Here is a 24,426-nt window from a genome sequence, read left to right on the forward strand (position 1 = left end):
GTTACCTGAGTGCCGGGGAGGCAGAGGCAGCAAGATTCCCGATCGGGGTCTCTGGTCAGTCAGTTTAGTCTAATCACTGTGTTCCAGGCCACTTGAGAAATCCTGTCTCAGAAACAGTGTTCTTGGGGACTGGCTGTCCTAGATGTCCTTTGGGAAACAATTCCCCCTGTCAGCCATCCTCCCAGACACCAGAGTCTATAACGGGCAGTTCCTCGAATTGTTTATTCTGTCTTGCTGCCTGGGGCAGGTGTGGTGCATGGGAAGGGTTGGCGAGAGGGCAACAGTGTGAGCCTTTTATTCTGGGATGTGTGTAGCGAGAAAGAGCATGCATGTCATAAATGGCACTCACAGCAGGTGCTGTGTGAGCTGGGAACCAAAGGGGTTATCTTAGTTAGGACTTTATTGCTGTGAAGAGACACAGTGACCACGGCAACTCTTGCAAAGGAGAACATTTAACTGGGGCTGGCCTACAGTGACAGCGGTTTAGCCCATCATTTTCATGGCAGGAAGCATGGCAGCATGCTGGCAGACATGGCGCTGGAGATGGAGCTGAGAGTTCTATATCTTTTTTTTTTCCTTGTTTTTTCGGGACAGAGTTTCTCTTTGTAGCCTTGGCTATCTTGTTCTCACTTTGTAGACTAGGCTGGCCTCGAACTCACAGAGATCCACCTGCTTCTGCCTCCCTGAGTGCTGGGATTACAGGTGTGTGCCACTACACCTGACGAGAGAGTTTTACATCTTAATCAGCGGGCAACAAGAGGGGACTGTGTGCCACACTGAATGTAGCGTGAACAATAGGAGACCTCCAAGCCCACCCCTAGAAGTAATGCACTTCCTCCAACAAGGCCACGCCTCCTAATCGTGCCACTCCCTATGAGCCAAGCATTCAAACACATGAGTCTACGGGGGGCCATTTCTAGTCAAACCTCCACAGGAGCCACTGGGGGAATGAATGTGAAAGCCTTTTGGGAAGCAGGAACATGTGCAAAGGCCCTGAGACTGCAAGAAAGAAAGGAAGAGAGGAAGGGAGGGAAGGAGGGTGAGAGAGAGGGATGGAAGGAGGAAGGGAGGGAGGGAGGGAAAAGAAAGGAAGAAAAAGAGACAGAGTTACTCCGGGAACAGGGAGAAGGTGGGAGAGAGATAGCTTCACAAGTGAGGGAAGTCGAGGCAGGAGTTAAGGCTGAGGACATGGACTGGCCAGTTCTCAGAAATGTGAGGCTGCACCAGATTTTTCCTATCCGTTTGTGTAGTAATGGGCTGCTGGGCCACTTCCATTTGCCCGCTGGCAAGAGCAGCTGTAAAGACACCAGTGTGGGAGATGTGGGTGTGTAGCGCTCTGGGTTTCTGCTGAGGGTGAGGATCATATGGCTGTTTTATTTGTAATATTTTCAGAAACCTCTAAGCTGGTTTTCATAAAGGCTCTATTGGTTTGTACCCCACGTCTGCAGCAATTCGGGACGCCTCTCCCTCAGATTCTCTCCATCATTTGTTGTACAGGCACATGCCCCCCCTCCCAAAAAAAGATATTTCCTTGACTCCCCTACATCTATGCATAGATGTATGGCTGTGGTTGGTTGAATCAATTAGATACATGGCTGTACCATGTGGCTGTGTGTGGGACCCTTCCTTCCTTTAAAAGGCTTATATGGATGTTTCACAGTTTCACTTCCTAACCAGCTGCCTGGAGTGTGAATGTGGTAACTGGCACTTCTGTAACCATCTTGCTCTCTGAGGGCAGTGTCCTTAAAAGTAAACCAGAAAGTAGGAGATGTCAAGCAGCACAGCGGGGACACTACATAAGTCAAGGGTTGTTTGTCTCCTCTCTGTGGGAGAGCGGGCTTTACGTGGTTTGAGCCACTTGTCCTGCTAATCTGGGAAGGCTCTAAGGCAGGGACTAGATTTCAATGATTGCCTAGCACCAGATACCATAGTAGTTTCTCAAAGAAATGTTCATGAGAGCCGGGTGTGGTGGCACATGCCTTTAATCCCAGCACTTGGAAGGCAGAGGCAGGCGGATCGCTGTGAGTTCGAGGCCAGCCTGGTCTACAAAGTGAGTCCAGGACAGCCAAAGCTACACAGAGAAACCCTGTTTCGAAAAACAACAAAAGAAGGAGGAGGAGGAGGAGAAGAAGAAGAAGAAAAAGAAAAAGAAGAAATGTCAATGAAGGTCATGCACTGACAAACTGCTTAGCGTGGCCTTCATCTTCAAGAAACCCCAGGGAGCAAAGATGCTCAGTTACTGCTCCAGATCCCTAGCAGCTGAGTGACCCCCATTGCTGCCTGAGCCCCACTGCACATCACCCCTTCTCTTTGTTATGGTCCTGAAACTGTTGGGCTGGGCCAGAAAGCTCTTCTCCCGTCTGTGCTTTTCACTGAGAATGGTGGGGTATAGCTAAGGCGCAAGTAATTCTCTCATTTCAGCTTGGCTAACTTTATTCTCCCCTCCCCCACACCCCCACCCCCACCAAAAAAAATGTTCCCTTGAAGCCTCTTGGTTTACGTGCAACCCTTGAGAGAGGTGTTTTGGCGAAGCAGACCCCAGAGGCGAAGTCACGGTGCCACCACACCATGAAAGGTAAGCAGGCTGCTGTGGAGGGCAAGGCTGGCTTTTGTCTTAGTTAGTGTCCTCAAAGTCCTGCTGCACAGATTTATAAGTTGCTTTGCCCTTGGCTTTGACCTGTGCCTTAGCATCAAGGAATAGGAGAGGGGGCTGGAGAGATGGCTCAGAGGTAAAGAGCACGTCCTGTTCTTCCAAAGGTCCTGAGTTCAATTCCCAGCAACCACATCGTGGCTTCCAACCATCTATAATAAGATCTGGTGTCCTCTTCTGGACTGCTGGCTTACATGCAGGCAGAACACTGTGTACATAATAAATAAATAAATAAACCTTAAAAAAAAAGAAATAGGAGAGGGTGCATCGGTTTTTCGTTTGTTTGTTTGTTTTTCTGTTTTTGGTCATATAAGCACCTCAATGCACAAGACATCCCCCATGACAAAGAGCCCCCTGCACAACTGTGAGGGTGCCATGGCTCCCAATCCTGCTGATTACATCAGCAGAACTTAGCAGCCTGAGGAGTTTCCCCTAGAGTTTTGGGGACCATTACTCAGTCCAAACTAATATTCATGACTGCTATTCCAGGATCCATCAGTACAGCAAAGCTGAGATGGAGGTTTTTTATTAAAGACACACACACACACACACACACACACACACACACACACACACACACACACACACACGATTCTTTTTATTGGGGTATAAGAGAAGGGGAGGAAAGAGAGGTGCAGATGCCCTCAGAGGCCCAGAAGAGTGCATCAGATGCGCTGGAGCTGGAGTTCCCGACAGTTGTAAACCACTGTAGCTGGATGCTGGGAACCAAACTCTGGGCCTGTGGAGCAGATGCAAACACTCCTAACCACCAAGTAATCTCTCCAGCCACTGAAGATATTTTAACATAGGTTTCAGGAGGAAAGAGAGAGTCGGAAGAAATGAAGAAATGGACGTACACCAGGGAACATGAGCGCAGGCTTCTCAAAGAGGGGCGTTACCTATTATTTATGCAATAATCATATCTAAGAGTTTTGGAGGGGTTGAAAGTTCCTGTATTTTTTTTTAAGGTTTATTTATCGTGTACATGCCTGCACACCGGAAGAGGGCACCAGATCTCATTATAGATGATTGTGAGCCACCATGTGGTTGCTGGGAATTGAACTCAGGACCTCTGGGAGAGCAGACAGTGTTCCTAACCTCTGAGCCATCTCTCCAGCCCCCTAAGGTTACTGTCTTATCACTAGGTGGTCCTCAAAGGACACAGGAGTACAGCTGATAGCGTGAAAGCCTAGCCCACAAGAATAAGGAGATAGGATTTTTTTTTTTTTAATTCTTTCCTTGCTGTGTAGACGAGGCTGGCCGCAGACTCATGGAGTTCTGCGTATTCTGCCTCCTAAGTGTTGGGAGTAAAGTCATGGGACACACTCGGCAAGGATAAGTGTAAAGCAAGCTACGTTTTGTCAAGGTTCCATGCCGCAGCTAGAGAGATGACTGAGTCTCTGTCCAGGGTCATACGCATTCAGGCCTTAACTGCTGCCTTAACGTAAAGTGCCTGCATTTGAAAGGAGTGTTGACTGTTACCAGCCTTTCCAGCACACAGTGGAAAGTAACCACATAAAGTGGTGGTGTTGGCTTTCTTGCTTCTTAGCTGGCGAGGTGTCAGTCATACTCTGGGATAATCGGGCTCCCCTCTCTTCTCGCGTCCTCATAATTTCCTGTCTTTCTATCCTACTTCAGTTTTACAGCTTTGAATTAAAAAAAAAAAAGATTTACTTATTGTATGTGTGTGGGTGCTTTACCTGCTGGTGTGACACTATCTATGTGTCCTTTCTTTTCTCAGTAAACATGAAGGTAATCTATTTTTAGCACCTAGCATGAAGCTGGTACAGAACAGACATTCAGCGAGTATTTGTGGCATGGAACAAAGGATGGACAGATAGATGGACCGACATGGCCTATAGCTGTGTGTCTGGCTAAGAAGCAGGTGGAGTCATCTGGCTCCCCTGTCACTCCAGAGTTCTGACATCTTGCAGAGATCCCAACACACCAGGGCATTTTCACTCTAGCAGGAAGCTGAGACCCACCCCAAACACTTTTTTCCTGGGCAAATACCCACGATCACTTTCTTGTGGTATCACATTGACAGATTACTTCATGCCAACCCTGTTCTCCAGAAGAGCCACACATCGAGTCAAGAGGATATCAGAAGTCAGAGCGTGCTACAGTGCATTTCTGAAAACAGTGAGCACGTGATTGGAAGTTTAAAATCTGTTGTATTGTTTTTAATTATGTGTGCTTGGGTGTGCACGTGTGAAGGTGTGCATGTGAGTGTGTGTGCATGTGTGCACATGTGAGTGCGGATGCTCTCAGAGGCCAGAAGGTGTCTGATCCCCTGGAGCTGGAGTTATAAGCTGTTGTGAGTCACCTGACATGATCACTAGGAACCAAACTTGGATCCTTTGGAAGAGCAGCAAACACTGTTGGCTGCTGAATGTCTGAGACTTATGAGGAGAGGTGATTTAAAGGAGGCGTGGCTAAAACATCTTCATCTTACTAAGGAAGTCATCAGGTAAGAGCTGGGGTGTTTCTGATGTAGACCAGGTAATGCCCTCTGCTCTCCTAAGGATGATTCCTAGGTTAAGACACTCACTAGCCAGGCATGGTGGCGCACACTTTTAACCCCAGCACTCAGAATGCAGAGGCAGGTGGATCTCTGTGAGTTCTAGACTAACCTGGTGTACAAACAGAAAGAGTTCCAGGACAGCCAGGGCTACGCAGTGAAACCTGTCTAAAAAAACAAAAACAAAAACAAAAATCAAAACCAAAAAAAGACACACTTGTCTGCATTTACGTTTCCCACTGGAGCCAGGTGTGGTAGCTCACACCTGTAATCCCAGCACTTAGGATGCTGACTTGGGAGGACTGCTAAACATTGCAGGCCAGCCTGAGCTACAAAGTGAGTTGTAGGCTATCCAGGGCTACAAAGCCAGATCTTGTTCTCGGAAGGTCTAAATAAATACTTTTTTTTTTTTTAAACTCAGATCCCTGTGTGTAAACAGCTGTGAGCCTATTTCTTCTCTGTTAGAGAAACAAATATGTCTTCTCAGTGGGTTCGGATCTCAGTGCTGCCTCTCGCCTGTAGAGCCGTGGTTCTCAAACCGTGGGTTGAGTTTTAGGAGGGTCGCACGACCCCTTCACAGGGCGCATAGCAGATATCCTTCATATTCGATATTTACATTATTATTCATGACAGTAGCAAAATTATAGTTATGAAGTAGCAACAAAACCAATTTTATGGTTGGGGTCACCACATGAGGAAGTTTTAAGGGGTTGCAGCATTAGGAAGGATGTGAAGCTCTGTTCTAGAAGATAGAAAGGCCAGCTCAGCATCTTTGGTCCTGAGCTAACAGCTGCTGGATCTGCTCTATGGACAGAAGGAAAGGCCTGGAACAAGCATGACCTAATCCGTGGTGTTCTGGTTAAAAAGGAGTTAGATTGGATAGTGACCGATTTGAACAGGGATGACAAATGGGACACCTGAGAACCCCAGGGGAGCAGTGGGAGGAAGTGCTGAGACAAGCCATAAGGCGTTGATGGGTAGTCATGGTCAAAGATGCATGTCGTTCCATCACTATAAGAAATACAGGCCTGGACTGGGGGGATGGCTCAGTGGTTAAGAGCACTGATTACTCTTCCAGAGGTCATGAGTTCAATTCCTAGCAACCACATGGTGGCTCACAACCATCTATAATGTGATCTGATACATACTGTATACATAATAAATAAATCTTTAAAAAAAAAAGAAAAGAAAAGAAATACAGGCCCAGCTGGGTGGTGCACGTCTTTAATCCCAGCACTCGGGAGGCAGAGACTGGCAGATTGCTGTGAATTCGAGGCCAACCTGGTCTACAAAGTGAGTCCAGGAGAGCCAAGGCTGCACAGAGAAACCCTGTCTCAAAAAAAAAAAAAAAAAAAAAGAAAGAAAGAAAGAAAGAAAGAAAGAAAGAAAGAAGCACAGCATTTCCAGACCAGGGTGTGGTGTGGTGGGTCACTTGCCTACTCTGGTAAGGGCTGGATCACCAAAAGAAAGCAAGAACTGGTAGAATCTGCTGCCACCAATCCTCCTGCCTTGGCCTCCCAAGTGCTGGCCGTGTGCACCACCACACTCTGCTCCTTTTATAACAGCCCACTAATTAGAGCCACAATCTTTGTCCTTGGTGAAAAAATTCAGTCTATAAAGATTTTGTCAAATTGTGTGTGTGTGTGTGTGTGTGTGTGTGTGTGTGTGTGGTGTCTATTGTCTTGGCTCACACGTACAAGTGTACATGGAGGGAAAATGTACAGAAATGGGACTGCTAGAGTAAAATACACGTGTTTAGATTCTTCCCCAAGAAAATAGTAAAGTTAGAATTCACTTGTCCCTATGACTATGCTGCCCATTGTACGATGATTTCGTGCCATCCTGATGACGGGAAAGGACTTTTGTTATTGTAATAGACCACACATAAAACTTTTTCTTTGTTTTGGCCGTTTCCTGAGGAGGCATCTTATAGCTGGAGTTACAGTTACTAGTCAGAGGCGTGGGCCATACAGGAGGCGTAGGCCATATAGGAGGCGTGGGCCATACAGGAGGCGTGGGCCATATAGGAGGCGTGGCAATACAGGAGGCGTGGCCATACAGGAGGCGTGGCCATACAGGAGGCGTCGGCCATATAGGAGGCGTGGCCATACAGGAGGCGTGGCCATACACATGGCGGTGTGTGTCAGTTACCTTTCTGCAATAAGACACCTGGATAAGAACAACTTGAGGAAAACCGGTTTGTTTTAGCTCGCGGTACAGCCCATGAAGGTGGACAGGTGAAGGCAGCAGGAGCCTGAGGTAGGCTGGCCATGTCTCCATACTCAGGAAGCAGAGAGCTATAAACGCCCAGTTCTGAGCTCACTTCCTCCAAGTCACACAGGCCGTACAGACCAGGATCGCTACTCAGGAATGCCCCACCCACAGTCAGATGGATTTTTCCACCTCAGTCAAGATAATCTTCCATAGATATACCCAGAAGCTAGATAATCCTTCACACTCGTGTTTGGGGACTTGTCCCCTGTGCGACGCTAATTCCTGTCAGATTGACACTCAGCAACTATCACACGTGACAATCTGCTTTCCGTGTCTTTCTTTCTCCTCTCAGTCCCACCCTGCCTGCAAAAGCCCCTCGTTGACAGCGAACCAGTTCAACCTTTACGGGAAGAGCCCGCTAATCGTGTACTTCTTCCTCAACTACTCCAAGTTGCAGCAGCACGGCCAGGACGTGCTGATCAGCAGGAGAGAAAAGACCAAACTCATCCCATATCCTTGCCACCTGCCACCTCCTTGCAGAAGCAGGCCCTGAGGAGAAGCATCCAGGCCTGGCACACAGAGGGTGCTTGGTAGGAGTAGCCGTGGTATGTACCTCAGGGCTAGAGTTTTGCTCGTGTGAGGCTCAGGTAAGCCTAGGCCAGGAGAACCCTGATCATGTCGAATTCCCCATGGACACGGAGTCACCTTTTTCTCATCTTCCAGCATGAACATAGGTACCATAGCCTCCCTGGTGTTCACTGGCCCAAGCATTGGGACCATCAGTTTTGGTGTCCGTGTGCGTTTCACCTAAACCTCCTCCCTTCACGTTCCTCCCCAACTCCAATTGGAGTTGGCATAAAGCTCGGCTTGGGAAACAGGCGCAGCACGTGTGGTTCCCTGAGCCTTAGCGACATGCCTTGAGTCAGAACATAAGTTCTACTGAGAGTCAGTTTGTTCTGCTTGTCCAAGTAGCCAAGACTCTGGAACTCACGCTACCACTAACCAGCCACGTAACTTGGGAGACATTCTATTATCTCTCTGGGCATCCTTTATTTCATCTGTAAAATCAAAATAAGGGTTCCCACCTCAGGGTTGCTTTTTGTTTGTTTGTTTCATTGTTGTTCGGAGAGTTCTGTTGTTTATTTGTTTGTCCCACTGTGTAGCCCTAGCTTGTCCTGAGACTCACTGTGTAGATCAGGCTGGTCTTCAATTCACAGAGCTCTACCTGCCTCTTGTCCCATGAATGCTGAGGTTTAAGGCTTGTGCCACCACGCCCAGCTTCAGGGCAGATTTTGCGGTTTGATCCCCAGCAGGCGTGCTCAGAACATGCCTGGTACTCAGGTGCCTTTGCTGGATTGTGGGCAGAAAGGGCACCGGGTAGCCTTTTCCTTGTCTGCTCTTAACACTTCACGTCCCAGATCTCTGAAGGAGGACCACCTGTTCCTAGGCAGCATGGTCCAAATTGTCCCCAGCATCACCTTGTTCTTTAGGTCACTGTGGCTCCAGAGACAACCCCTGGCTAGGATGACCAATCTTAGCAGCCTTACCCTCCAAGCTCCCAAAGTGAAGATGGTCCTACCAAACCAGTAGTATGACAGCATGGTGTACAACTGCCACTGGATGGAGAATTGGCATTGCAGTTGTCACCTTCCTCTAGAGCAGCGGTTCTCAACCTTCCTAACGCTGCAACACTTTACTACAGTTCCTCACATTGTGGTGACCTCCCCCATAGTGTTGTTTTTTTGCTACTTGATAACTAGAAACTTTGCTACTGTTATGAATCGTAATGTAAATATCTGCGTTTTCTGATGGTTGGGTGACCACTATGAAGGGGTCATTTGACATTCCTCCAAGGAGTCAAGACCCACAGATTGAAAAGCGCTGCTTGAACAGGAAGGATTATCTATTCTTTGTGGGGGGGTCTTTTTTTTTTTTTAAACATTTACTTATTTATTAAGTATACAATGTTTTGCCTGCATGTAACACCAGCAGGCCAGAAGAGGGCACCAGGTCTCATTATAGATGACTGTGAGCCACCATGTGGTTGTTGGGAATTGAACTCAGGACCTGTTCTTGAGATTCTTAAGATATGATCTCGTGGTATGGATGAGGCTGGCCTCAGACTCAGGGCAATGGCTGCCTCAACCTTGTGAGTGCAGAGACCACAGGTGTGAACCACCAGACCTGGCTCATAGCCCCTTTCATAGAGGCTTGAAGCCCCCTTTCATAGATAAACGGAGACATAGAGGGTGACAGGAGCCGTCCCACAGCTTGTCACAAATGCAGCTGAGATTCTAACCAAAGGTGTAGGTAGAGCAGAGGAGATAGGTTGTTTGTTCGTCTTGGTGTTTTGAGACAGTGTCTCCTGCAGCTCTGGCTGGCCTGGAACTCCCTGTGTCCTCAAACCTGACCCTCCTAATTCCATTTTCCAGATGCTAAGATCACAGGTGTGTGTTGCCTCACCTGACTGAAAGAGGGGCCTTGTGAGTATTAAACCTGAAATAGACGATGAGGCTGAGTGTGGCAGTACATAGCCAGATCCTGTTTCAGAAAACCAAATGCCGCTAGGCTTGACGGTGCACACCTGTAGTCCCAGCACTCAGGAGCCAGAGGCAGGTGGATCTCTATGAGTTCAAGACCAGGTCTACATAGTAAGACTGTCTCAAAAAACAAAAACAAAACCGAAAACAGAAAACAAGAAATGATTTCTCAGGCACACAAGGAGAGGGATGCTGGAGCCCTTCCTCTTCGCCATTGTGGTGACAGCCTCCAGACTAGTGAACTGGGATCAGAACTAAGCTTGTGGCTGTGGCTGAAGTGATCTCTAGAAAGAGTGAGTGATGCTGGGGAACCCTCTGGAAACAACACTGCATGCCCAGCCAGAGGTACAACTACCTTTCCTCCTTTCGGACAGTCTAAGGAAGTCTTTTCTGGCTCCCTACCATGGTCAGAGGCAAAGGGAGCTTTATGACATGGTAGACACTGCCCGGCCACAGAGACGATGGACTTTCTTCATTCCCAGGCCGGCCATAGCCAGTCTCAGAAGGCCACTGCTTGTGTGGATTTTGGGGTACCTCCCCTAGAATCCCAGAACACAAAACATTGTCCTTTGCGCAGCCCACACTCTCCTTCCCCTTCCCCATGCCCAAGGCCCGGCCACTAGCAGCACAGGGACAGCACAGGGGACCTTTCCTTGACAGCAGAATGCACTGACTCAGCCATGACCTACGCTGACATCATCCAGCTGGTCACGAGGAACATAGAGAAGCGGAAGCGGAAGCTCAGGCAGCTGGGCCAGCTGCACGAGGACGAGTGGACCTACTTTAACAAATACCTGATGGATCTGAAAGAAAACTTTGATCGGTAGGTGTTGCGGGACACTTGATCACACCGCGAACCCCAAGATTGTGTACTGGAAAAGCCTCTTTCTTTCTTCCTTCCTTCCTTCCTTTCTTTCTTTCTTTCTTTCTTTCTTTCTTTCTTGTTTTTTTGAGACAGGGTTTCTCTGTGTGGCCTTGGCTGTCCTAGACTCACTTTGTAGACCAGGCTGGCCTCGAACTCACAGTGATCCGCCTGCCTCTGCCTCCCGAGTGCTGGGATTAAAGGCCTGCGTCACCATGCCCGGCTCACCTGTTTCTTGTTGTAGTGTGGCTTAGCCCTAGCACACAGCTTTAATCCAAGAGCTTTCTGTTAACAGGATTAAATAAAGTCAACCATATGTCAAGAGGCAGGAAAAAAAAAAAAAACCAGACTGACAGGGAATGAATATACGAAAAAAACGTAGAGAGTGAGAGGAAATCTGGATGACAGGGAAATAGAAATAGAAACAGGAAATAGGAAGGAGGGACATTCAGTTTGGAGTTTTTTTTAAGACAGTGTGGAGAAGAAGGGGCTTTTTCCATCTGGGGTGTCAGCTGAGTAAGAACGTCAGCTACATGCCTCTCTGAGCTATTAGGTTTCACCCTAGCATCTGGCTCCTGAGGCTTTATTGATAAAATCAAACATTAGGGCCTCTGTTTAAAAACAACAGGTAGGAGGGCATGGGTGCAGTCACCCGCGGGCACCCACTGCAGCGGTTAGCAGGATTTAACTGGAGTGGGGCAGGGCTGCTAGTTTGCTTACTACTCTCTTGTGAGCATGGTCAGCTTTTCTGGGCGGTGGTGGTGCACATCTTTAATCCCAGCACTCAGGAGGCAGAGGCAAGCAGATCTTGCTGAGTTCGAGGCCAGCCTGATCTAAAGAGCTAGTTCCAGGACAGCCAGAAATACACAAAGAAACCCTGTCCCAAAAGAAAGAAAGAAGCAATTGCGGGGGTGGGGGTTAGGGGGGAAAGGAGGGAGAGGCGAGAGAGGAAATAGTTCATTCGCAGACCTCCTGTGTGGTCAACTGTTTCCCTGTCCAGCAAAGTGCCAGACGAATGTAGATGTTTGTGTGTAAAGATTACATTGCAGGACAACCAGGGTTACATAGTGATTCCCTTTCTTGGGCCTGGGGAGGCTGTGGGCGTCGGGGGACAAGAAGAAGAAAAAGAAGAGATCACATCGACTCTTTCGTCCTTTCCCATATATGTCTTTTGTCATTTTATCCCCCAGGAAGATAAAAAATATCAATAAAAGAGCAGAGGAAAGAAGAAAGGACAAGCAGGCATTTCTCTCATCCTCGTTGCTGTTTGATGACTTGAGTGACAGGAAACCCAAAGGAAACCCCAGCAAGGAAACTGCATTTCTGTCCAGGTTTGTTCAAACCGAAGCCCTAGAAAATGCCCATTGTGAACGCTGTAAGAATTCTTAGCACACAGGGAAGGTTCGCATTTGCAGGTCTGGGCCTAGAGGACACCCACCGAGCTTCCCCGGTTCTCATGTCTCAGAACAAAGAATTGGACCAGGGACACATGGACAGTGATGGGGACTGTTTAGTGAGGAAGGAAGAAGGCCGTCTCTGAGAGTGGAGGTGTGCAAGGGATCCGGGACAGGGTGAGGCTCGGAGTCCTCAGAGTCATGTGGGGACCACTCATTTAGCGCCACCTGCTCTGTCTCATCTCCTGTAGCCACTGTCAGGAGAGCTTTCTACTGTTTCTGCCAACTGGCTTCTCTCATCTGTCCGGCTCCCTCCTCACCCTCTCTCCAGCCCCTCATCGTCATCTCAATGCCTTCCTCCATCCCACTCTCCTTTTCCTTCAGAGCTGTGGTCCCAGAAGTTTTAGGGGAGGATGGGGGATTAAAAAAAACAAAAACAAAAACAAACAACTTAAGTTTATGTGTACGCGCCTGCATGTAGGTATGTGTTTCCCCGTTCATGCAGGAGCCCGAAAATGTCAGAAACTCCAGAACTAGACTTACAGCTGTGAGCCACCGTGTGGGCACTGGGAACTGAACCCAGGTCCTCTGTAAGAGCAGCCAGTGCTCTTACCTGCTGAGCCATCTCTCCAGCGTCAGTGATCAGTCTCTGATGGCGTCCACGCACCTGTTGGTTAGAGATGAACCTTTGGATCCCCCTACAGTGGGCGGTGGCACCAATCCCTGAATTATAAAAAGTTGAGTTTGAATATATCCTGAAAGACATATCTTTTACAAAATTAAAACTACAAAGGCTAGCCAGGCGCGGTGGCGCACGCCTTTAATCCCAGCACTCGAGAGGCAGAGGCAGGCGGATCTCTGTGAGTTCAAGGCCAGCCTCAGCTACAAAGTGAGTCCAGGAGAGCCAAGGCTATATAGAGAAATTCTGTCTCAGAAAACCAAAAACCAACCAAACAAAAAACAAACAAACAAACAAAAAACCTACAAAGGCTTGTTGTGGTGATTTATCAGTATGGCCTAATAATGTTTATTGTGAGGCCTATAATAATTATTACAACAGTATTTTCTAACCTGCTAAGAATCAATCAAGACACAGACACCTGTTATATTTTAAAATAACCTTAGTTAACCTGGGGCAGGGCAGATATTAATCCCCTAAATTACTTCCTATAGTGAAGCAGGTATCCCATACCCTGCCCCAATCCCATGCCATCTGTCTCTAATAATTTCTATTGAGCTACCTCCCATCCATAATCCCAAATACTTGCTAATTATCATCGTCATCTGGGCCAAATCTCCATCTGTGCGGCCATGTGCCTCCTCCTTCCTCTAACCCATGGCTCGGCCTTCTTCTCCTCTCTTCTCCTCAGATTCTCTCTGTCTCCCAAAGCCCGGGGAACCTTAACCACACCTATCCCGTTTGCCTTGCCAAGTGTGACAGCCCTTTACTAGTCAAACAGGAAGCTTCTCAGGCAAGGTTATATAGGCGGTCTTGGTGCACAGAGGCAGCAAGCAATAGTTAGCACAAAATGTATCAGACCAACCTCCAACAAGGCTAAATAATAGTAACATGGTCCCATGGCCCCATAAAGGGCGAGAACCAGGAACGATGCTACAGTTGTGTTTATTATCCCCAGAGATGCGATCCTTTCATCCTTGGATAACTTGTTCCTTGCAGTGTGAGCCCTTTGCACTGTTGAAAACACAAAAACAAAAACACATATTGATGTTTATATATGAAAAATGAGGCCAGCCAGTGGTGGCGCTCATCTTTAATCCCAGCACTTGGGCGGCAGAGGCAGGCCGATGTCTGTGAGTTTGAGGCCAGCCTGGTCTACAGACTTTCAGGACAGCCAAGGCTACACAGAGAAACCCTATGTCACAAAAACAAACAAACAAAAATGTGGTGAAATACAAAAGAATAATTTTTTTGTTTCTGTTTTTTGAGACAGGGTTTCTCTGTGTTGTCTGGGCTGTCCTGGATTCGCTTTGTAGACCACGCTGGCCTCGAACTCACATTGATCCGCCTGCCTCTGCCTCCTGAGTGCTGAGATTAAAGGTGTGTGCCACCACCACCCGGCTACAAAAGAATAATTTTAAGGAGGAATCCACTGGTGGGAGAGATTAAAAATAAGGCAGTATGAAGTAGCGCCCCCTTTGTATGATGCACGCAATATTCCCATCCCTTACTGAGCCTGTTCATACAGCCCCCACCCCCCACACTGCTCTAGTGTCTTCCTGTCCCCATACTGATTCTGTCCCCTCGAGGCATCTCTCTCCAGCTTTTCTTTGTTCGATGGTTTTTATTCTTTGAACTTAGACCTAGATTGTCTTCATAGTTTGGAGCAAAGCTCCAAGAAGTCCACACAGGGCCAGTCCTCCTGGCCAGGGCTTCTCCGTCAGTGGACTCACTCTCTTCTTGTGGCAGAGAAACAAGCTACCCCCACAGGGAGGCCCCTAAAATCAGCAGCCACTTTTCTCAGGACCATTCTGTGCCTGGGGAGGGAAGAGCCTTTTCTTTCTGGGCTAACGCCTGGATGACTGAATTCAAGGACCCTACAGTGAAATAGCCACTCAGCTCCCTTTACTTGGTCTTAATATCACTGGCCTCTTTATTTCAGTTTCTCTAGGATATAAAATAAAACCTTTAATCTTCATGATATTGAAGAGATAGAAAAGCTGTTTTTCAACCCTGACCACTCGGTGCTTTCTAAGATGGCCTCAGGCCTGTCCCGAGCACCTGACAGCACGTGATGTCCCAAGCTGAGCTCTTGCCCCCTCAGGGTTAAATAACTAGTAACCAATCATTTTAAAGATCAACTAACCAATCATGTTTGTACTAAGTTCTGTGTCCGTAAGGATATTTAAACCCTCCGCCATTACAGAACGGGGTCTTTCCATCTCCCCGGAGTATGGTAGACCCTTATTTGTCAGCTTAATAAATTCCTTTGCTTTTGCATCGACTCTGGACTCTGGCTCTCAATCTGGCTTCCAGGAATAGACTCTGGTGATCAAAGTCTAACCATAGTATTTGAAGCATTATATAAATTAAGATTTTATCTAGATGTCTATCACAGAAAAAAGTAAAATATACCCAGGCGTTGTGGTGCACACCTTTAATCCCAGCACTTGGGAGGCAGAGGTAGGTGGATCGCTGTGAGTTCGAGGCCAGCCTGGTCTACAAAGTGAGTCCAGGACAGCCAAGGCTACACAGAGAAACCCTGTCTCGAAAAACCAAAAAAAGGTAATCCCTAGAGGTGGACAGTATAGGCCCAGTGGGGGTCTCAGGGCCTCCAGGAGACTAGGGTTCACCAGCCTATCCCTTAGGGTTCCTCAGGGTCCCCGTGGCCCTGGAGTTCCAAGCATGCAGTCCGTGCTCCAAGCCAGCAACCCAAGAAGGCTAATCTCATTCTGTTTCAGCATTCTCCTCAGAAGTTCCAATTGCTTTCCCTGTCTTCTCATCAGTAGTGTAATAGGAATATACCAGCGTCTCCCTACCACTTTAATGCACAGCTCAATGTCTTGTAAAATCATCGAACTTTGACAATTTTTCACAACTTGAATGACACCTGTAATGTTAAAGTTAGGCATCAGTGACCACAACCCAGTTTTTGAACTTTTTTCCTAATCTATAAAGATCTGCCACATCCACTTTATAGATTCCTATCACTTCCTGTTTTATAAAGGCCCTTCCCTGAAAACACTATGATATTACCACTTTATTTCAGGGGCCAGATGCTGCAAAGGAGCTTGGGAAATGTAGTTTAAAAAGTTGAGATCATTTCTGTCCCCAGACTGGTTCCTTTGCCAGGGTGAATGATGGGTTGGCTGGTGACTGGCCTCATCACTGACAGGTGACGACAGCCTCTATTTTACTTTAAAAAAAATTTTTTTTTACTCCACCATTTTATTAAACCAGTTTAAAATGTGTGATGTTCTGATATGTTTAATGTTCTAATTGGGTCCATTGTACTAAGAAAAAAAAATCCCATAGAAAACATTTTATTTTTTATTTTTTTTTAAAGATTTATTTTATTATTATGTATACAGTGTTGTCTGCTTGTTTACCTGCAGGCCAGAAGAGGGCACCAGGTTACATTATAGATGGCTACGAGCCACCATGTGGTTGCTGGGAATTGAACTCAGGACCTTTGGAAGAGCAGGTGGTGCTCTTAACCACTGAGCCATCTCTCCAGCCCCCAGAAAACATTTTAATATCTTAGAAAAATTAAGAAAGTTGAGCATATCACATTGTACAATGTTTAGATAAGAATGCTTGAAATTTATAAATATGCAATACTGTACAGGCTGCCTGAAGGTGTCTGTTACGGGCTGCCACACTGGCTTCGGCAGCACTGTGCCTGGGAAGTGAAAGTCCTTTTAAACAGTAGATAAGGAAGACAGCATAGCCAAGAACTGTTTGGCTCCCATTTGGGCTGATGCTCTGATGCTCCTGAGCCTCTCTTGATATTTAAGGTGGCTTCAGCTAAGCGCCTATAGACCCCTCACCTCACCTCTGTAGTGTCTACCCGGAACTTGAGTGTCCACTATGTGTTCATTGTAATCATCTCTTTCCTCCAAGTAGAGGCGAAATTTTTTTTTCTGCAAGAATTATGAATGGAAAACAGTTGAAAATTCGTTTGGGGCAGTTTTATAGTTGAAAAACAAAACAAAAAAACTGGGCACTCAGCCGGGCTAAGAATGAGAGACTATCCTACTAAACCTTTGGATTGAAAATTTTCTTGACTTGAGAAAAGACTATGACATTGAAAGCTACAGCAGTTGGGCTTGAGCAGTGAACTTGTAGGAGTCGTGAGGGAGCCTCACCACCTGTCTTTGTCACATCAATCCTAGATTCTCAACCATCAAAACTGCACCTCAGCTGGGCGTAGTGGCGCCTGCCTTTAATTTTCACAGAAGCAGGCAGATCTCTGTGAGTTTGAGGCCAGCCTGGTCTACAAAGAAAGTCCAGGGCAGCCCAGGTTACACAGAGAAACCCTGCCTCGAAAAACCAAGACCAAACCAAATAAAAACAAAACAAAAACCAAAATAACCACACCTCAGTCTAATTCCCTCAGACCTGGCTCTCCTTCTTTCTCACCTGATCTTTTAAACTCAGCTCAGTCTCCCCTTCCTCCAGGAAGCCTCCCCTGATGTCTGCTCAGAGCACATCCTAGCCTGGCCCCAAAATACGGATGGAAGATTAATGCGAGGGAGTTGCCCCGTGCGGGCCCTTTACTTCCACTACCTTTGCCAACCCTACCAACATACATTTATTTTTCTCCCAGGGCATCTCAAAGTGCCGGTCAGACTGCTGCTGGGGAAACCACGCTTAGTTTCTGTACTGGTTTTCTTGACATCCATTTTGCTTCCCCGACAGGAAGGAGAAGAAGCAGATAGAAGAGAAACGGAAGTTTCTTTCCCCTGCCTCATTTCAAAGCCCCATGGAGAACTATTCCCTGGGCCTTAAAAGCCCCTACAGCATCGGCTCTGTTTCCAGTATCAGGTGAGGTGGTTCGACAATGGGAAGATAGGAAACCAAGAAGTGCCCACTCCCTAGCCCAGCACCCTCAGGGGTTGCCTGAGTGACCTGGCGGGGAGAGCTTTGTGCGCATGCGCGACTGCTGCACCTTTTTCAGGCATTTTATTTTTGCATGGTATTTAAACATCGAACCCCTACCCCAGATCTAGCCAATGGACAGGACATTCTCCACGGATGAATGAAGAGTGGAGACTGACTTTCACATGAACCCTGGTGCCCCATATTTGACCACATTCCCTTGATGGGGAGACCTGGTGGCACTCAGCGGAAGGATAGCGGGCTACCAAGAAGGGACTTTATACCCTATGATCATATACAGAGGGAGGAGGTCCCCCTCAGTCACAGTCATAGGGGAGGGGAGTAGGGTGAAAGTGAGAGGGAGAGAGAAATGGGAGGATAGAAGGGATGGGATAACACATGAGATGTAATATGAATGAATTAATAAATTAATTAATAAAAAAAGAAAGTTAAAAAAAAAGTATTGCTGGCTGGGTGACACCTTTAATCCCAGCACTCAGGAGACAGAGGCAGGTGGATTGCAGTGAGTTCAAGGCCAGCCTGGTCTACAAAGTGAGTCCAGGACAGCCAAGGCTACACAGGGAAATCCTGTCTTGAAAAACAAAACAAACAAAAATAAAATAAAGTATTGCTATAATAATATTACACTGTTGGGTGGATGACACTTCAATTTACCAATGGTCTACCCTGTGCTGAGCATTAAGAAAATAAGCATAACTCAGATAACTAATTTTTTATTTTTTTTTTTTGGTTTTTTGAGACAGGGTTTCTCTGTGTAGCCCTGGCTGTCCTAGACTTGCTTTTGTAGACCAGGCTGGCCTCGAACTCATAGCAATCCGCCTGCCTCTGCCTCCCAAGTACTGGGATTAAAGGCATGCCCCACCACACCTGGCCAGGTAATTAATTTTATTCCTTCTCAAGTCTCTGATGGAATTGAAGACCTGATAGTTTAGTTTTACAATTAAGCTCAGTTATTTAGGGGTTAAGATGTTTCTAAGTCTGGATAGATGTTTAAAATTGATAGAGATGAGATATGATAGATATTGATTTACACTCAGAATTTTAGACTCACCAAAATAGGAAAGATGTTTTCTTCAAGGTTGCCAAATACAAATAACCAAAATATTATAAATATAGCATTAATGTAATAACTGGGTTTTGTGGTTCTTGCTGTATGTAGTTTATATTATGTATGTGTAATAATATAAAGATATATATAATATTAAAAAAGAAAATAAGCATGACAAATGAGCATAGTGGCACACACCTGTAACCCCAGCACTCTGGAGGCAGAGGCAGGCAGATCATTATAGGCCAGCCTGGTCTACAAAACAGAACAGCCAGGACTACAAAAGAAACCCTGTCTCAAAAAACAAAGCAAAACAAAACAAAGCACGGTACAAACATGACCTCATCTCGAAGTTAAGCTTTCCTGAGGTAGGGATTAGTCACAGCACCCCTAAGCACAGGGTTATAACATCCTTCAAGACAGCCTGGGATTGCAGCAGTGGGTACACACAGCCCCAGCTGACAAGCAACTGGTGCCAGGAGGCAAATACATCATCAAATTAAATGCCCATGCAGTACTGGGGACCCTGGGAAGATGGAGCAGGGGTCCAGAAGTCATGCAGGAGTGGTGTTACTAAGTCTGACACAGATGACAGAGTTTCCTGGCAGAAGGAGGGAGATGTGAAAGAGGCTAGCAGCTTGGAGGGGGCGGGGGCTGTCAGGGCCAGGGTGTGGCTTCCAGGATATTAGGGGCCTGAACACTAAAGAGCAGACAAACGTGGAGCTTTCCCTGAAGCCCTTGGTTTTCTGTTGTGGGAACCATTGGCAAATGGTCAGCGAGGGCATCCCTGATTTGAGTCAGCTTTTCAGAGACCCAGTAAGTTTTAGTGCTCATGTTTGGGGGACTTGGAAAAGCTCCCACAAATCCTTGTCTGTACTTGGTACCCATCTATACTTTTCAATCAGAAATCCCCAGGTTTTCTGGATTTTGGCTTAAAAAAATATTTCAGAGACCAGCCCTTAATAACATATTATTAATTAAGAAATCATTCACAAGCAGGAACTGGTGGCGCAAGGCTGCAATCGCAGCACTTAGGAGGCTGAGGCAAGAGGATTGAAAAAGAATAAGTACCTCGGTTCTAACTATAGTGAATTAGTTAATCTTTTGTTGCCTTTTACTGAGACACCCAAGGCTGAGTATTCATGACCAAAGTATTTTTTATTTTGTTTTGTTTTGTTTTTTAGAGACAGGGTTTCTCTGTGTAGCCTTGGCTGTCCTGGACTTGCTTTGTAGACCAGGCTGGCCTCCAACTCACAGCGATCCATCTGCCTCTGCCTCCCAAGTGCTAGGATTAAAGGCGTGCGCCACTACTGCCAGGCATGACCAAAGTATTTATTTAGTTTACAGTTCTGGAGGTCTAGCGGGGGAGGGGGGAAAATTGTGACTGTAGCCGGATGTAGCTGCACATGACTTTAATCCCAGCACTTAGGAAGCGGAGGCAGGCGGGTCTCTGTAAGTTTGAGGCCAGCCTGGTCTACAAAGCAATTCCAGGATAGCCAGGGCTACAGAGAAAAACCCTGTCTGAAAAACCAAAAGCAAAAAATTGTGAGTGTATGCTGTGAAATATAGAGGGAAAAAATCAGAATTTTAAAAGAATCACACACACATACACACACACACACACACACACACACACACACACACACACACACACACGCACGCACTCGTGACTGGGGATGGCACAGTGGATAAAGCCCTTGCCACACAAGCATGAGGAGGACCCGAGTGTGAATCTTTAGAACTCAGCCTGCATCTGTAACCCCAGTATTCCTACAGAGAGATGGAAGCAGAGGCTGGAGCATCCGTAGAAGCCTGTGGGTAGCTAACCTTGCCTGTGCATCAGTAAACAACAACAAAAATGCCCTGTCTGAGACAAGAAAGAAGGAAGACAAGGGCGAATACCTAAGGTTGCCCTCTGACCTCCCCACATGTGCCATGGTACATATGTGCCCCACCCCCAACTTCATACACACATACGCACACAAAATGATGGTGGTTGTTCTGTGTAGCCTTGGCCGGCCTTGAACTTGCTCTGTAGACCAGGCTGGCCAAAAGTCAGAGATCCACCTGCTTCTGCCTCCAGAGTGCTGGGGATCAAGGGCTTGTGCCACCACCACCATTGCTGACATAGCCATCTTTTCTGTTTGTTTTTTTGTTTTTCTGAGTCGTTTCTCTGTGTCACCATTCAGGCTGTTCTAGAACTCATTTTGTAGAAGGGGCTGGCCTTGAACTCAGAGATCTGCCTTCCTCTGCCTTCCACATGCTGGGGTTAAAGGAGGCACCATCACTGCCCAGCCGACATAGTCACTAAGGGCAGCAGTAGTCTCAGATCGCTGAGCTTTTAATGTGAGCTCCCCCAGGACCTCCCGGTTCTATGGCCGTATGTGGTTCTCATGCTGAGCCTCAGTCTCTTTGTCTGTCAAATGGGAATGATGTGCAACTTAGGGTAGATGGGTAGAATAAACCGATCACCCCTTTATAAAGCCCAGAACACACTGCCTGATACAAGCAAAGTAGGCATAATAGGACTATACCACCATCACCATTATTAGCATCGCTGAGACACGGTCTTACTATGTATCCCAGAGTGGTTCCAAACTGAACAGCCTCCTGCCTCAGACTCCTGAGTGCTGAGTTACAGGTGTATGCCTCTATGCCCTGCCCTGGAAGTGACCCTTAAATTAAGCATTGACGGTTCTGCACAGATTGTATTTTTTAAGTTTTTTTTTTACTTACTTATTTTTAAAGATTTATTTACGTATATGAGTGCCAGAAAAGGGCATCAGATCCCAGTATAGATGGTTGTGAGCCACCAAATAGTTGCTGGGAATTGAACTCCGGACCTCTTGGAAGAGCAGACAGCTGACCCATCTCGCTGCACAGATTGTAGAACACTGCCTCCTCTGCCGCCGTTTCCCAGCTCCCAGGCAGCTGCACTTTTTTCTCCTGGCAAATCTAATGTGAGGCTGCTGTAGCCACTTCCTCACCTTTTCCTAGCCTGTGTGCAGGTCATGTCACTTTCATTGAGTCACTAATAGATTTGTGATTCATTTAATAATGTTGTGAAACCACAACTGTGATTATTTGTCTTTCCCTAGAGCAATTTTTTTGTTGTTGTTATTGTTGTTGTTGTTTTTTTTTTTGAGACAGGGTTTCTCTGTGTAGCCTTTGCTGTCCTGGACTCACTTTGTAGACCAGGCTGGCCTCAAACTCACAGAGATCCACCTGCCTCTGCCTCCCGAGTACTGGGATTAAAGGCATGCACCACCTCACCTAGCTTTAGTTTAATTTTCTTATCTTCTTGATTTTTTCTTTCTTGTATATTTACCACAGTCCACCCCCATGTTCTTCTTTGGTTGAATACATGTCCTTCCTGGACAGTCAGACCCTCTATGTCATCTGTCATTTCCTGGTTTTTTGGTCTTTTGACCTGCTTCCCTCAAGTGCTTGATTGTAGCCTGCTGACATCTTGGCCGTATGAGGTCCCCACCATTTCTGTGTCTTCTTGTTCCTCCACAGCGAGCACATCTCCAGTAAGTCCAAATCCCCACAGGAGATGCTCTTCAGACTCTCACCTTCCTCCATGGAATGAACTCACCCAAGAGCAGGCATAGCCTGCAATGGTGATGGCTGCGTGTGTTGTCGGATGTGATGGAAAAGAGAATCAGCAACGGCAAGGGAGAGCACTACTGCAGCCAGGGATGCGCGGACTCCTTCCCCGTCCATGGGATAAAGAATATTAAAGCTCACAACAGCACAAACCATTCAGGGCGTAAAGACACACTGATTGACCTCATCCATTCGGGCTTTTTCCAGTTCATCCTTTCATCCATTTATTAGTTATAGCATCACAGTACAACACATGCGTATGAAACACAGCAAGCACCTTGTCTCAAAACACAAGCAGGTGAGAAGTATTAGAAGGGAACTGATCTGCTGAGTATAGTGGCCCACCTCTTCAGTCCCAGCACTCGGGAGGCAGAGGCAGGCAGATCTCTGTGAGCTGAGGCCAGCCTGGTCTACAGAGTGAGTCCGGGATGGCCAGGACTACACAGAGAAACCTTGTCTCTAAAAAACAAAAACAAAACAAAACTCCATTGTTCTGACTTCAGACTGACTGAACTGAAGGTGACTTTTGTTTCAAACAGCCTGCTGAGGACCAGGAGAGGTGGCTTGAAAGAGTGGGGGCAGGAGTCTGGAGGGAATGAAGGAAACTTTTAGGGCTATCTTCACAGTCTTGAGGGTGGTGAGAGGTTCATAGTCTCTCACACCCATAACATGCCTCCAGGGCATGTATGTTCTTGTGTTAACTATGCCTCAGGCTGTTGTTTACAAATGCATGTATTATCTGGGCATGAGTGTGGATGCCAGTTATCTGAGCACCTAGGAGGTAGGACAAGGAAGATCAGGAGTCCAAGGCCAGCTTCCACTATTATTGTAGGAAAAAAGAACCTTAAAAAAAAAAAAGATTTATTTATTATTTATACAGTATTCCACTCAAATGTGAGCCAGAAGAGGGGACCCGATATTATTGTAGATGGTTTTGAGCCACCATGTGGTTGCTGGGAATTGAACTCAGAACCTTTAGAAGAACACAGTGCTCTTAACCTCTGAGCCATCTCTCCAGCCAGAAAAAGAGCCTTTTTATTTAAACAAAAAGGGGGAACTGTTGGGAGTTGGTCTGGTGCTTTGTATTCTAATGCTAATTACTGCCCCCTAAGACCTGATAGCACATTCTCACACATACCCTTCTTTGTTGTGTAAAACTTGCTCTACCTAATTTAAAGTTGATTGGTTAATAAAAAATGCTGAAGCCTGCGATGGGCAGAAAAGAAGTAGGCGGGCTCAGGTTCCTGGGCTTGGGGTCTGAGATGGCCTGAAGGAGGGGAGGCAGAAGATGTAGCAGGAGGAAACGAAGCCCGAGAGAAGGACGACATCATAGGGCAGTGTGGCCGTGAGGGCAGACAGATGGAACAGAAGTGGCCAGACAGGAGTGAGTAAGGCAGGTAACATGGGGTGTGTAGCTGGGAAACAGCAAGATAGCTTAGGGAATTGATATCTGCCCAGCTCTAGTGCTTTAAAGCTTATAAAACAGGGCTGAAGAGATGGCTCAGAGGTTAAGAGCACTGACTATTCTTCCAGAGGTCCTGAGTTCAATTCCCAGCAACCACATGATGGCTCACAACCATCTATACTGAGATCTAATGCCCTCTTCTGGCCTGCAGAGGTACATGCAGACAGAGCACTATATACATAATAAATAAATCTTTTTTTTAAAAAGCGCATAGAATAAATTATAGTCTCTCTGTGTCAGTTATTTTGGAAGTTAGTGGAAGTTAAAGAAAAAAAACCATTGCTTTATTAATCTTTACAACATCAAGTTCAAGGCTAACTCAGCTCTACCAGACCATGTCTCAGAACAAACAAAAATAAACTATGAGCACCTATTTCCAAGTTCTGCGCACTGAAATAACCTAGAAATAAAAACTGACAACTGTGCCGGGCATGGTGGCGCACGCCTTTAATCCCAGCACTCGGGAGGCAGAGGCAGGTGGATCGCTGTGAGTTCGAGGCCAGCCTGGTCTACGAAGCGAGTCCAGGACAGCCAAGGCTACA

General features: G+C 46.7%; 1 protein-coding gene across 5 annotated transcripts in view; it reads left to right on the plus strand.

The window, feature by feature from the left end:
• FAM227A (family with sequence similarity 227 member A) overlaps positions 1-24,090 on the plus strand; it is a 56,228-nt gene extending 32,138 nt beyond the window's left edge. For all 5 annotated transcript variants that reach the window (XM_084751201.1, XM_084751200.1, XM_084751204.1 and 2 more), the window contains 7 exons: positions 2,488-2,575; positions 4,698-4,792; positions 7,738-7,894; positions 10,595-10,748; positions 11,978-12,118; positions 17,562-17,687; positions 22,330-24,090. In XM_084751201.1, the coding sequence (XP_084607327.1) occupies positions 2,488-2,575; positions 4,698-4,792; positions 7,738-7,894; positions 10,595-10,748; positions 11,978-12,118; positions 17,562-17,687; positions 22,330-22,402 (834 nt within the window). In that variant the 3' untranslated portion in view covers positions 22,403-24,090. The remainder of the gene's footprint in view (positions 1-2,487; positions 2,576-4,697; positions 4,793-7,737; positions 7,895-10,594; positions 10,749-11,977; positions 12,119-17,561; positions 17,688-22,329) is intronic.
• Positions 24,091-24,426: the final 336 nt, after the last annotated feature.

Source organism: Acomys minous (genome assembly GCF_964271855.1).
Source record: "Acomys minous genome assembly, chromosome: 12".
NCBI classification, from domain to species: domain Eukaryota; kingdom Metazoa; phylum Chordata; class Mammalia; order Rodentia; family Muridae; genus Acomys; species Acomys minous.